General features: G+C 44.9%; 1 protein-coding gene across 4 annotated transcripts in view; it reads left to right on the forward strand.

The window, feature by feature from the left end:
• The window catches only part of LOC147621090 (E3 ubiquitin protein ligase DRIP2-like), a 56,081-nt gene that overhangs the window by 13,799 nt on the left and 28,420 nt on the right, over nucleotides 1-13,862 (forward strand). For 3 of the 4 annotated variants that reach the window (XM_086823791.1, XM_086823790.1, XM_086823789.1), the window contains exon 4: nucleotides 979-1,078. The exons of the other annotated variant lie outside the window; for it this stretch is intronic. In XM_086823791.1, the coding sequence (XP_086679917.1) occupies nucleotides 979-1,078 (100 nt within the window). The remainder of the gene's footprint in view (nucleotides 1-978; nucleotides 1,079-13,862) is intronic. 4 annotated transcript variants of the gene reach the window in all.

The raw sequence follows: 13,862 nt of genomic DNA on the forward strand, positions 1-13,862 counted from the left end.
TGCCTTTCAACTTGAGGATCACTTCTCTATAAGTAGCAAAAAATCGATTGAAAGGTTTTCCCCTTGTTTCACATTCATCCCAGGCTGTCCTTGCAAGCTGCGGGTCTTCGAAGTGGACTGCTGGATGTGGGAACCGCTTTAAATTGCTTGAGACTTGCCTTGATTCACACTTTTTTTACTTTGGAATGGAGATGGGACCCCTGAGGTGTTTATGTCGCTAGGCCACCTAGAGGGCTCACCAAATGTGTGAGAAAGCGGCTGTAAACATTGATTGAGGCATTAAATAAGAGGTATGTAAGATAGCTAAAGGTATAAAAAAAGGCAGGTGACGAGGGCTATGTAGGGTGGTGCACCCAAGCAGCAGAATATGCAAGGAAGATAACAATTGATGGGCGTGCTGAAATGGAACATAACAAAGCACAGAATTGTGCTGGGAGTATCAGGGCTGTGCGCAGAGTCGAGTAGGGCTGAGAAAAAAGACAAGAAGTCGGCGTCAGTTGGCTGGGGCTCACCAGTTTAATGTAAGCTCCCATAAACCGAGTACATAGAGAGAGGGCTCTACTTTGATTAGCCACCAAGCTACGAATAGACTTGTTCTCACTTCACATGCGTTTTCCAGAAAAATCACATAACATAAGTTGTCCATTTTCTCCCTAACCCAATGTGAACAAGTGTCAACGTTTAGATCTTAGTCTTTACACCCTTAGGTGTACCTTTTATTTAATGCCTCAGTTAATGTTTAGACCCACTTGCTCACACATTGGCAAGCCTTCTAGGTCGCCTAGCCAGGTAAACACTTTAAGGGTCCAGTTACTAGAGGATACGTAACAAAGCTGCAACCCTCAAGCATCAACATCAACATTAGATACTTTGGAGTTTGCATGCCTTTGATAAACTAGAGTCCTAACTTATTAATCTTGAAGTTACTGTATCCATGTTGCAGTTTTGCTAATGCTGGGCATTGTCTTGTTACCACAGTTTGTAGATCTTGCATATATCAACAACTAGGTGATGGTGAGAACGACTGCTGTCCAATATGTAACGTGAGTCTTGGTTGTTCGCCTCTAGAGAAATTAAGGTATGGATCACAATGTGTCATGTCTCCTCTTGTGGACCACATCTTCAGTACCTTATAAAAAGTAATAATAGAAAGATCAATAATATAAATATTTACTGGAAAAAAAAAAGATCAATAAAAGAAAGCTGCATACTCTGCCCAACAAGCTGTTTTGCAATAGCCGCCACTCTCAGCCATCTTAGCCATCTTCCATAGCCCGCTTTAGGAAGCCACTTACACACACGAACATGTATGTAGTCTAGTTAACCATCCCTCTTTTCAATTTTTCGATTTGGGTATTTTTGCCCAGTGCCGCCCAATTTGTGGTGGTTCAGCCCTTCGCCGCCTGCCACACTGCCCAACCGGCTCCATTTTGAAAAAATATTTTTTGTGATTTTTTTTTCACCCACTGTGTTCCTAGTTTCTTCCCAAGTCTCCCAAGCCAAAAATTGTCGAAATCGGAGTTTGTTTGGGCCTCCAAAACACCTCTGCAAATTTTTAGCTTGTCCCAAAAGAGAGCTAAACTGAGCATAGGGGTGAATGTGGGCCTTCAAGCTATTTATTGGTGGTGCTGAAATCAAAATATGTTAACTGAGCTTGCAGAAGTTACAAGAAATAATCTCTATCCCTACTCCTTTCAATACTTTTGTAGGGCTTCAAAGAGCTACTTGCAGTGTTTCACATTGCGACCAGCAGCATACATACTTGCAGCATTTTGGGGGTTTTGCATCACTTGTATTCAGTTGGGTACATAGAGTACACCTGTAGCAGACAGTATGGTTGGTAAGGATGTCTCTGGGATGCTTGCTGTCGAAGACAAGCTTGACAATACTAGCTACCCACTGTGGGCCTGTATGACGAGGCACTTACTGGTTGCCAAAGGGCTTTGGGAAATAGTTATAGGAGATGAAGAACGTCCGGTATCTGCAGTTCAAGAGTCTACTCCTGCTACTTCTATAGGAAGTGTTACAGTCGCTTCAGTCATACTAGCACCTGTACCTCCTATTGCAGATCAAAGACAATGGGATTCTTGAGATGCACAGGCACATTCCCTCATTGCTGTCTCAGTGAAGAGGTGCATTATACCACATATCCGTTCATGTGTCACTGCTAAGCTCACTGCTAAGCTAGCATGGGATGCCCTCGTAGCACTATATCAAGTGAGCAACGAAGCTCGTGTGTCCTAATTGAAAAAACAGTTGGACATGTTGCGTTTGGATGAGGGTGACTCTATGGATGAGTATCTCACGAAGGTGAAAGACGAGAACAGCTAGCCAACATTGATCAGCTTATTCTGAACAATTCACTCGTCATTACCATCCTCAATGCATTGCTTGACTCATATCGAGGCTTTGCTACTACACTTCGGTTGCTCATGAAAGGCAATGCAAATGCTTTTTCTTTTGATGAGATCATTTCTTTGCTCCTACAAGAGGAGCAATCTTGGACGAACAAGTTACGAATGAGGATTGGTGATCAGGCTTTTGCCGCTCAAGGCAAAGGTAAAGGGAAGGCATCTAGTGCTAGTGGCTACAAGGCTAAAGGTGGGATAGTTGCCTCTTCTGGCAAGGATGTAGACAAGAGTAATAGTGAGAAGCCTAAGAAGGGTAAATGTAATTATTGTCGGAAACAAGGGCACTACATAAATGAGTGCAAGAAAAGGCTCCAATTGCTTTTTGGCCATACGGCAAATCTGCCAAATACCATGTGTCATTTTTGAGTATGGAGTCGTACTCATCTTGCATAGCATGCAATGATCATCTTCTATGCTTTCTCAAAGGAAACAGGCTGTGCTTTCTCAAAGGAAACAGGCTTCTCTTCATTGCACAAGGTGCTCATGAGAGCATGATCAACAAAGTAACCAGATGCATGGCGAGAACTTGCATGCATTCTCCATGGCTGTCCCGTAAGGTTTGCAACAGCCAACGAGATACTGCTTTAGCTTCGTACATGGCGCTCCTTTCCTTTGCCACTTGCCACTGCATCATCAACATCTGCCTGACCAGTGGACCAACATCAGGCATGTTTGATTGCTGATTTTCAGCATGTATGGGCTGATTTCCAGTCATAGGCTAAGTGTTCAAATGCCCAACACTTGGTAAATGTTTACCATACAAAGGAAGAAGAGTATCAAAGAGATCCTATGAGTCTGCACTCAAGCAAGGGCTGTGAAGAATTCTCCACAAAAACCACATCTCTGCTAACCAGGATCCAATGTGGAGTAGGATGGTAGGACGGTACCCTTTGCTCTCTCTACTGTAGCCCACAAAAATGTATTTCACTGCCTTATCATCAAGCTTTGTGCAATGTTGCTCAAGCACAAGAGCATAAACCAAGCATCCAAAGACATGCATATGGGCCATTGATGGCTTCCTATCATGCCAAGCTTCGTAAGGAGTGATGGTTTGTAAAGCCTTTGTTAGACACCTTTTAAGCACATATGCTGCACACGTAACAACTTCCATCCAAAACCTGAGACACAAATTGTCACGTGCATCCCGCACTTGGATGCCACATAGACATATTTGTACAGAAGGTGCAGGACCTGGGGTGGAAAACTGGTCCCATGTGAGCCCAGTCCGGGACTAGTCAACCAGGGTTCCACTCTAGTCGTCCGAGGTCAGGTGTGCATTGTCTTGCACATGAAACAATGCCAATCCGTGTTGTGAGTCTCCTTCTGGAATGATATTAGTGGTTCTGTGTATCTGGTATGGCACCGGATGCCAAACCACTGTGTAGACAGTTAGGGTTTGCATATAGGAACGGGGCCAGCCCATAGGGCTGCCCCAAGGACAAATATGTGGACATGGGGGAGGTGTAGAACCACCCCCATAGGGGCCAGGAGGGCCTTGGCTGTGCCCACCAGCCATGGGATGGGCTCCAAGGGCTGTAGGCCAGCCCTAGGGCCTCTGGATAGGCAGCCAACAGGGCATCCAGCCCTTAGAGGGCTGTCGGCCAGGTGTGGGGCAGCCCACACAGGTTGCCCAGCAGCCAAAGGCTGAGGTGCATGCTGGCCACAAATCTCTCTCTTTTTCCTGCACATCTACATTTAGTTTTGTGTGGTAATTTTGTCTCGACAAGTGTGCTGATTTCTGAGCATTGAAGTTACCGATCTCCTCTGAAGCTTCCGCATGTTACAGTGGTATCAGAGCCTACTTCAAGTGTAAAGATTCAGCAAGAAAACTAGAAATTTTTTCTTGCTCGTGTGGTTGGTTTTCAGACTCCGGTGGACCCTTTTCGGAGTGACCCTTGTTCCTCGAAGGACGGTTGGTTTTCAGCCTTTGGAAGTCTCCCGCACACATAGTGGATAGTCAGATTGCACTCTGGAAAGGAAGTGCGTTTTCTTGCTATGGCGAGCTTTGACGACGAGAGAGACCAAGAACCTTGGGACCAAAGTGCATCAGGCAACCCAGCTAGGGCATCAGGCATGAGTGTTTAAGAGATGTTCCAACAGCTGATGCGAGCAATCGCAGACCAGAGTACCAAGTTGGAAGAGCAGAAGGCGTAGATACTGGCTCTGGAAGAGCGCACCCGTTCTGCATTGCCGCGTTTTCCATTTCCTCCTCCCTTCCCTTCTGTATTCCAGATTCCAGATCCTCTACACAGGAATTCTCTTGAAGGGTCACGACCGCAACCGAGTTCGATGCTTGAGTTGCAGATGCATGCATTGGAGATCCGACAACGCGAAGACGAAGCCATGTGATGCGTGGAACATGAGCATTACCTTGCGGCTTTAGACGCAAGATTGACACCAGCGGCTTCCTCGAATCATTTTCTCGAGAAAACGAACTTCAGTAAGTATAATGGTAAACTCGACCCCACAACTCTTTATTCATGGTTGCATCAATTTGAAGCTTACTTTGCCGCAGTTAGAAAGAATGATACTGGCAGAGTTATCTTAGCCAATTGGAGGGTGAGGCCATTCCTTGGTAGACCCAGTGGACTCATGCCCACACCAGATTAGGTATGGTAGCTTATGTTCGGGACGAGTTTGTCCGCGACCTTAAGCAGCGGTTTCTACCACCCCATTACCTTGAGCGACTCGAAGACGAGTTCAAGGGAGCACGTTAGAATGCACTGTGCACAACTAGTCCTTCAGTTTGCCAATAGAATTTCGACCTTATGTTTGCAATTAGGCTTATCTGATACGGACAAGAAAGGGTAATTTATGTATAACCTTGACACGCAAATCTAGTGGAAGGTGTATATGTTTAGGCCAGCCACCTTCGAAGACGCACTCTTACTTGCGCAGAGTGTTGAAATGAAGCACAACGGTGGCAAGTTCAAGACTTCCCAGCCGGCTGCTCCCAAGGCTACCGCCTTGGGGGGAAAAGGCCAGAAACAGATGGGGTCTTTCCCAGGACAGAGCACGGGAGCCTTTGGCTCCGAGAACTCGAACAATGCATCCAAGCTTACTCCAGACCAGAAAGCGGAGACAGGCAAGACAGGTGGCAAGTTGAGTGCTGAGGAGATTGCTCAGTACAAGAAGGAAGGTAGGTGTTTCTTTTGTCATACAAAAGGACACACTTCTCGGGAGTGTCCTAAGAAGACTACCGCTCCAAAGACCACTGCCTTAGCCTCCACAGCTTCCGTGGTGAGCCCAGCTCCCACATAGACCCCAGTGGTGGCACCTAGTTCTTCAAATCCCAATGCCTCAGTTGGAGCAATGATTAGCTGGGAGCTTGAAGATAAGCAGAAGGGCGCCCATGACCAGGAGTATGAGCGCAACGAATTACTCAAGACCTTTGGCTACACAGGTGGCCAGAGAGTCATTATCTTGTTTGACAGTGGTAGCATGGAGGATGTGGTCACAGAATAGGCCGCTCGGCGTGCCCCTTTCGTCCCGACTTCGGTGGACAAACAAGTTGAGGGTTTTAGCACAAGCATGACAACGAGCGTCAAGTATGAAGTTCTAGGTGCTAAATTAGTTATTCAAGGCATAGAGTTTGTGCGTGATTTTATGGTTGTCCCTCTTGTAGGAGCAAACATAATATTGGGCATTCAGTGGTTCCACAAGTTCCTTCTTGATGTCAAGTGGGACAAGCACACTTTCCAGATTAGTCGGAATGTGTCAAACGCCCCAGTGACGATTAAGTGTGAGTTAGGAATTTCAAACTTTTCGCTCATAAGCCACTTGTAGGTTAAACGAGCAATCAGGAAAGGCGCACATTGTGCGATGATATACATCCAGACTGCCCAGATGGTAGCCAGTGCTTCCAAGAAGTATTTGGCTCTCCATGAAAAGTTCCAGAAGATTTTTCTTCGAGATAATCTCTCTCCCCAGCTCCCCCTGTCCAGATTGGAGGACCACAAGATCGTTCTCCTCCCAGGTTCGGAATCCCTGAGCAAGTTTCCATATCGCTTTTCCAAGGCAATGGAATCGAAGTTGGACTGCCAACTCCCAGAATTGTTGTAATCTGGCTTCATTCCCCCCAGCGTGTCGCCATTTGCAGCACCGATCCTCTTTGTCAAGAAGAAAGATGGGTCTTCTCGTTTGTGTGTGGACTATCGTGCACTCAATAAGCTGACTATCAAGAGTAGATTCTCGATGCCTCCAATAGATTATATTCTCGGAACTCGATTTAAAGAGTGGGTACCACCAGGTGAGGATTGTGGAGGGGGACATCCCCAAGACAGCCTTCCGTACGGAACGGGCCCACTATGAATTTGTGATCATGCCTTTTGGCTTGACGAATGCCCTGGCCACATTCAACCGCATGATGATGCGTGTGTTCCGGGAATTGATTGGAAAGTGTGTGTTCATATTTCTAGATGACATACTAGTATTTTCAGCTACGGTTGAGCAGCATGACATTGATGTGGAGGAAGTCCTGAAGTTGCTGGAAAGCAACGAGCTCTACGTCAATGAGAAGAAGTCAGAATTTTATTTGTTCGAGGTTCATTACCTTGGATATATAATTAGTGCAGAAGGCATTCGACTTGATCCGGCTAAGGTGGTCGAGATTGTCAATTGAGAAGTACCTCAAATTGTATATGACATCAGATCCTTTGTGGGTATATGCCAGGCATACTCTACCCACATAGACAGGTTTTCTGACCTCTCGGCGGATCTCACCGATCTGCTAAAGGGTGTCAAGACAAGAAGGCAACAGATTCGAATGACTCCACGAGCGTTGGAGAGGCATTCAAGAACCTCAAGGTGGCTTTATCAGAAGTGCCTTGTTTAGCACTTGCCTCATGGGACGAGTCATTTCAGGTGATCACCGATGCGAGTAACATCGCACTTGGAGGTGTATTATAACAGCATGGTCATCCAGTAGCTTACATGTCTTGTAAGTTACTGTTCGCAGAAAAGAATTACTCAGTCTGCGATCGTGAACTCCTCGCAGTTATATAAGCCTTGAAACATTGGAAACATTTTCTTTATGGCCGTGACTTTGAGGTTCGCATTGACCATTAGGCATTACGGTGGATTTAGACAATGCCAAGTGCACAGTGGAGTGACCGACAGCACCGTTGGAGCCAGATATTCCAGCAATTTGGTGGTATGATTGAGTACCTTCCAAGAAAGGCCAATCCAGTGCCTGATGCTTTGAGCAGGAAGGGACAAGTAACTTTGATTCAGACCACTAGACTCGACCTTGTTGGTATGGGACTAGACAACATGAAGCACACGCACGCGGATTCTGAGGAATTCGGTATACAGTGGGAACAGGCATTGGATGCCATAGGACCATGCCACTTTTTGATACGTGATGGTTGGCTTTTCTACAAAGGCCGATTGTGTGTCATGAAGTCGTTCAGGGTAGCTCTTCTCCATGACGTCCATGACGCCATTACTGGTGGTCATAGAGGCATGAATTCGACTTTGGAGAAATTGGAACGGCAATATTATTGGCCAAAGATGAGGCGAGATGTGTTTTCATATGTACAACACTGTGATATTTGTCAAAAGGTGAAAGCTCCTCGTGGACAGAAGATAGGGTTGTCACAACCCTTGCCGATTTCTGAGGGACCTTTCCAAGATATTTCGATGGATTTTGTCACGAATCTGCCTCCCAGTCCCGGTAAGCGTAATACTCAATGCTTAACTATAGTTGATAGATTTAGCAAATTTGTTATGCTTATCCCATGCCGGGTCAATGTGACTGTTGAGGATGTTGCCGGCATTGGTACCCAATTGGCGAGATTCCTAGGACCATAGTGCTAGACCGAGATGCCAAGTTTGCCAATCATTTTTGGAGGGCATTCTTTGATCACTTTGGTACTAAATTGAATTTTTCTAGTACATTTTACCCACAGACGGACGGCGAGACAGAAATCTACAACTAGTTGGCCTTTGATATGCTGAAGTGTTATGTCCACGATCAGGAAGGTAAGTGGGAATCATATTTGCCTTTAGTTCAAGCTGTTTTGAATGATTCTTTTTCTTCAGCTATTGGCAGGGCTCCATATGAGGCAGCGTTTGGAAGACCATTCCAGTTGCTATTGACCAGGACCTCGTCTTGAGTACCTGAAGCGAATAGATTGATGGAGTCTTACCAAGAGATTTTGGAGTCAGTAAAGGACAGGTTGGTTAAAGCGCAAGAGGCCTACACTCGACAGGCCAATAAAGACCGAAGGGATATAAAGTTTTCGGAAGGGGATTGTGTGTATCTTCGGATTATGAAGCAAAGGTTGAAATAGGTGGGCAAGTGATGCCCAAAGTTGTCATTCAGGAGCTTCGGACCTTTTCCCATCCAGAGAAAGATTAACGAGGTTTCAATGAAGTTGAAGCTATATCTAAGTTGGACTATGCATGATGTGTTCCACGTCAGTTGGTTAAAACCATATGCAGGTCCGATCCCTTCAGAAGTTAAAGACGAGGCAGAACTAGATATCATTGATGAAGCTGAAGTTATGGCTCTAGAACAGATCCTTTTGCACCACTTCAAGCATGGCTCAGGCCGAAGACAAAGATAGTTCCTCATTAAGTTTCAGGACCGAGGGACCCATGAAGTAGTATGGCTTCACAAAGAGTTCTTCGACGACTATCCGACGTTATTGAGGGATTATTTGGAGGCTATGGAGCTTTCGTTAAGTTAAGCAGAAGGGGATGTCACATGCATCCCGCACTTGGATGCCACGTAGACATATCTGTACAGAAGGTGCAGGACCTGGGGTGGAAAACTGCTCGCATGTGAGCCCAGTCCGGGACTAGTCAGCCAGGGTTCCACTCCAGTTGTCCGAGGTCAGGTGTGCATTGGCGTGCACATGCGTCCAAGGTCAGGTGTGCATTGTCCTACACATGAAACAGTGCCAGTCCGTGCTGTGAGTCTTCCTCTGGAATGATGTCAGTGGTTCTGTGTATCTAGTATGACATTGGATGCCAAACCACTGTCTAGACAGTTAGGGTTTGCATATAGGAATGGGGCTAGCCCATAGGGCTGCCCCAAGAACAGATATGTGGTCATGGGGGAGGTGTAGAACCACCCCCATAGGGGCCAGGAGGGTCTTGGCTGTGCCCACCAGGCATGGGATGGGCTCCAAGGGCTGTAGGCCAGTCCTAGGGCCCCTGGACAGGCAGCTGACAAGGCATCCAGCCCTTAGAGGGCTGTCGGCCAGGTGTGGGGCAGCCCACACAGGTTGTCCAACAGCCAAAGGCTCAGGTGCATGCTGGCCAGCTAGCCTGGTGTAAATGCACAAGGATTAATAGCATTAAATGCTATTTATGCAGTCGTCGGACTATTTTCAATGAGCCGCCTGGTTTTAATACAGCCGACCAGCACCCTGGAGGGGTATAAATAACCATAGCATATTTTTAGTCCATTCATCTCATAATTCACAAAGTGCTACAGCTACTCAAGGCCCACGACTTCCAAGGGGGAAGCTAACGCAAGGGTGAAGATTTGAAGGTCAAGAGCAGAGATCTATCTCAGCCAAAACAGGTTCAGTCAGTATTTTATTTTCAGATTTGCATCATTCAAACAAAAGCAAATACACCATTGGTGGTGGGGGCCCTACAGAGGGTATTTGGGACCCAATACTGTCCTCTTCTCCCTCTGTCTCTCTTTTTTTCTGCACATCTACATTCAGTTTTGTGCGTTAATTTCGTCACGACAAGTGTGCTGATTTCTGAGCATTGAAGTTACCGATCTCCCCCGAAGGTCCGCATGTTACACAAATTTTGGCCCTTGACCATACATTGTGTCATCTCCATGAGAGATCTATTTTTTCTTTCAAAAACACCATTTTGTTGAGGTGCATAAGGCAAGGTACACTAATGTTGAATGCCTCTTTCCAACAAGTATGCATTTAACTCTTTGGACATGTACTCCCCCCCTCTATCTATACGTAGAGTTTGAATCTTACATCTAGATGCATTTTCAGCCATGAGGTGAAAGTGCTTAAAGCACGTAAATAGCATAGATCCAACTGAATCTGGAAAGGTCATCAATGAACGTAAGGAAGTAGAGATAACCTCCAATGGATGATGTCCTCATGGGACCACATGCATCAGTATGTATAAGCTCTAATTTTGGGCAGCCCTCACTGAACCATCGTTGGGAAATGGTGCCCGATGCATCTTGCCTAAAATGCAACTCTCATAGACATGCTTGACAGGTGCATCAAGTGGTGGCAATGCAGAGACCATATCATGCCTTTGCAAGCGTAGCAAACTAGCAAAGTTGAGGTGACCAAACCGAGCATGCCATAGCTCTGCATCTGTCACATTAGATGTACATGTGCATCACATGCAACTCTCTCGTTTGCATCAAGTTTGTAAAGACCATGACATAAAGTACCAGATGCAACAATAATATCCCCATCACTGCAATCATGTACAGCGCATCTGTCATCCGAGAGTGATCATCACACCATTTGCAACAGTGAGCTCAATCTTTCCTAACTCCTTTAATGACATAACTGGAGTTGTTTACACATGTAACTGAACCCCCATTGGGAGCATCTTCCAAGGAAGAGAAGAGAAGACATTGTGATGTGATGTGCTTGCTAGCACCACTATCAAAGTACCATACATTAGCATCTGTAACTGCCATGCATGCATCATGCAAGGAAGGATCATAGTTGTAATGTCCCTAAAATACCAATTCATCTTGAGCATAGCTAGCTAAATCCTTTTTGTCAACACTAGGTGCCGATGCATCAGCCACAAACATGCCAGAGTCTTTCTTCTCCTTCTCGTTTGAATAGAAGTGGTTTTACAAGTTGAAGCAAAAAGCAGATGGTAGTGTTGATCACTACAAGGCAAGACTTGTTGCCTAAGGTTATGCTCAGCAAAGGGCATCAATTATGATGAGACTTTTGCATCTACGTCTCGTATGACCACCATTCGGTCCATCATTGCATTTGGAGCACATCATGGATGGCATGTATATCAGTTGGACATTAAAACTGCTTTCTTGAATGGTGACTTGCACGAGGAGGTATATGTTGAAATAATAAACCAAAATATCATTCATGTAACATTGGGAACATGGGTATATGGTTCAAAGGTCTTATAGCCATCATACATATAGTAGACTATGGTCAAAGGAGGATCTAAATGAGCATATTCTAGGTGCCTACCATAAGTGGAGCAGGATCTTACTTTCCCTCAAAACTAGGCAATGGGTGCTCAATTCAAGAGTTTATTAGGGTTTTGCTTAAGGATTAACCATGCCCTAATCACTTGTAGTTTAACTTATATAAGAGGCTTACATCTAATGGAAGAGTACAACACTCACTTTCTCATCATTCTCTCTCTCACACTGTCATTATGCTCCTCATTTACTCTAATCTTATGTGATTAGGTTAATCTCATCTTGTTTAGCTTAATGTTGACTTCACCATGAGCTTCATTGTCATGTTTGATCCACCATGAAAGCCAACATGGTATCAATGCTAAGATTCTTAGTGTTTATGCTTAATCTTCGCTTATCGTATACACCAATCACAACTAGAGATTAATTGGTGTGATTAGTACTTTTCATTATGATTTAGGGTTTTTGCCTCTGCTTCTTCTCTACCCATGAGCAATGGAGGATTGATTACTCTCTCCACACTCAACCATTGAGCAAGCCAATACTTGGGGCCTCTCCACAGCTCCTAGGCGCAACCCCCAGTAGCTTCAAATGTCCGGATTCATGCGCATCAAGAGCAAGCGATTTACCAAATGCGGTTTTTTTAAATTGGGAAAAAATGACCTAGCACTTCAACGAGGACGTTTGGTCTAATTCTACTTAACCCTCGGGGGCTTTCGGCCGCTGCAAACGCGATGGTGGGCTTAGCTTCTTGATTAGAGGCATGTAGCAGTCGGTATAGCAGCGTGTGCTTCACAAAGATTGCAAGATGAGATAAATACATGATTATAAATGTTAATCATGGACTTATGGGCTTGAAACACATTTAGATCTAGTGCTATAAGTGCCTTGAAACTTTTCCAAAGAAGATTTGTGATAGTCCTTCATTTTCACACTCCAAAGTGGTTCTTCTTTTGCACTATGAACAGTTAATTGCCTCTTCTAATCAAGTGATTAATACTAATCATTGAGGTGATTTTGGACCATTGGGGACTTGCTATAGCATGGCAAAGCTTTATATTGAAAAAGCTCCTTTATTTGCCTCTCCGACGGTATTTTTTGCACAGTTAATAGAAAATTGCTTACTAATATGTTGATTAGTACTAATGATCTGAGGTTTCTTAGGCATTTTATGGTTGAATCTACATATTTGGATGTTGCTAAACCTTTGTGAAGCATCAAATCAGATTTGTCCCTTGATTTGAGTGGTCAATTTGTTAATCCAAAACAAGGTATAAATTTCCATAAGCATTGTTTGGAACAATGGGATTTATGAGCTTGTATGTATCATGCTATTGATACCAAGTTCTACACCCTCTATTGGGCACTGATAACGTTAGTGGGGATGTGGTAGTATCTAGTCCATACTATGCATGATGGAGTTGACGGTTTATTGTCTTGTGGATGACTACCATGAGGTTATAAATTGCACTTTCTTATAAGGTGAATTTGGGCTTGTTCCTGGATTCATCTAGGTGCATCTTTATGTTGTATTAGCAGACATGCAAATTTCACATTGTGAAGTTTTCATCGAAGCTGCGGCCAGTTGATATTGTGTTAATTCTTTCTATCTTTACTGGTGCATATGTCCTATCAACTACCTTTTTGTTGTAATACTTCTTTCTATTTGTTATAATCTCTTAATGCTAGGCTTCATTATGGCTAAGTCTGCCTTGCATCTACGGAGCTTTGACAGAAACTCACTACACATACCTTTGTATGAATGTATGCCCTTATGTGTGTGTGTGTGTGCGTGCGCGCGGGTGTGTGTGTGTGTGTGTGTGTGTGGGAGCATATATTGATACCAAGTTCTACACCCACTATTAGGCACTAATGACATTAGTGGGGATGTCGTATCTAGTTCATACTATGCATGATGGAGTTGATGGTTTATTGTCTTGTGGATGACTACCATGGGCTTGTTCCTAGATTCATCTAAGTGTGTGTGTATACTTACATGGTACGTGCGTGCTTGTGAGAGCTCGCGCAGGGGAGAGTGCTGCACGAACCTTCACGTCTTCCTTGTTTTGACTCACTTTTTGCTCGCTGTTATACCCTCTGCTTAGCTACTGTTTATCGCTCCTCTTCTCTGTACAACCCTCTGTGTGTGTGTGTGTGTGTGTGTGTGTGTGTGTGTGTGCGTGTGTGCGTGTGCGTGTGTGTGTGTGTGTGAGAGACCCTGCGTGGTCCATCAGCCTCGACTCGACTCCATCGTTTGCTGCTCCCGTGAGCACCTGGTTCCCTCGCAGCTTCAATTCGTCGCCGAAATTGCTCAGCAGACT

This window comes from Cibotium barometz, chromosome 30 (assembly GCF_041138505.1).
Source record: "Cibotium barometz isolate CiBa-2024 chromosome 30, ASM4113850v1, whole genome shotgun sequence".
NCBI classification, from domain to species: domain Eukaryota; kingdom Viridiplantae; phylum Streptophyta; class Polypodiopsida; order Cyatheales; family Cibotiaceae; genus Cibotium; species Cibotium barometz.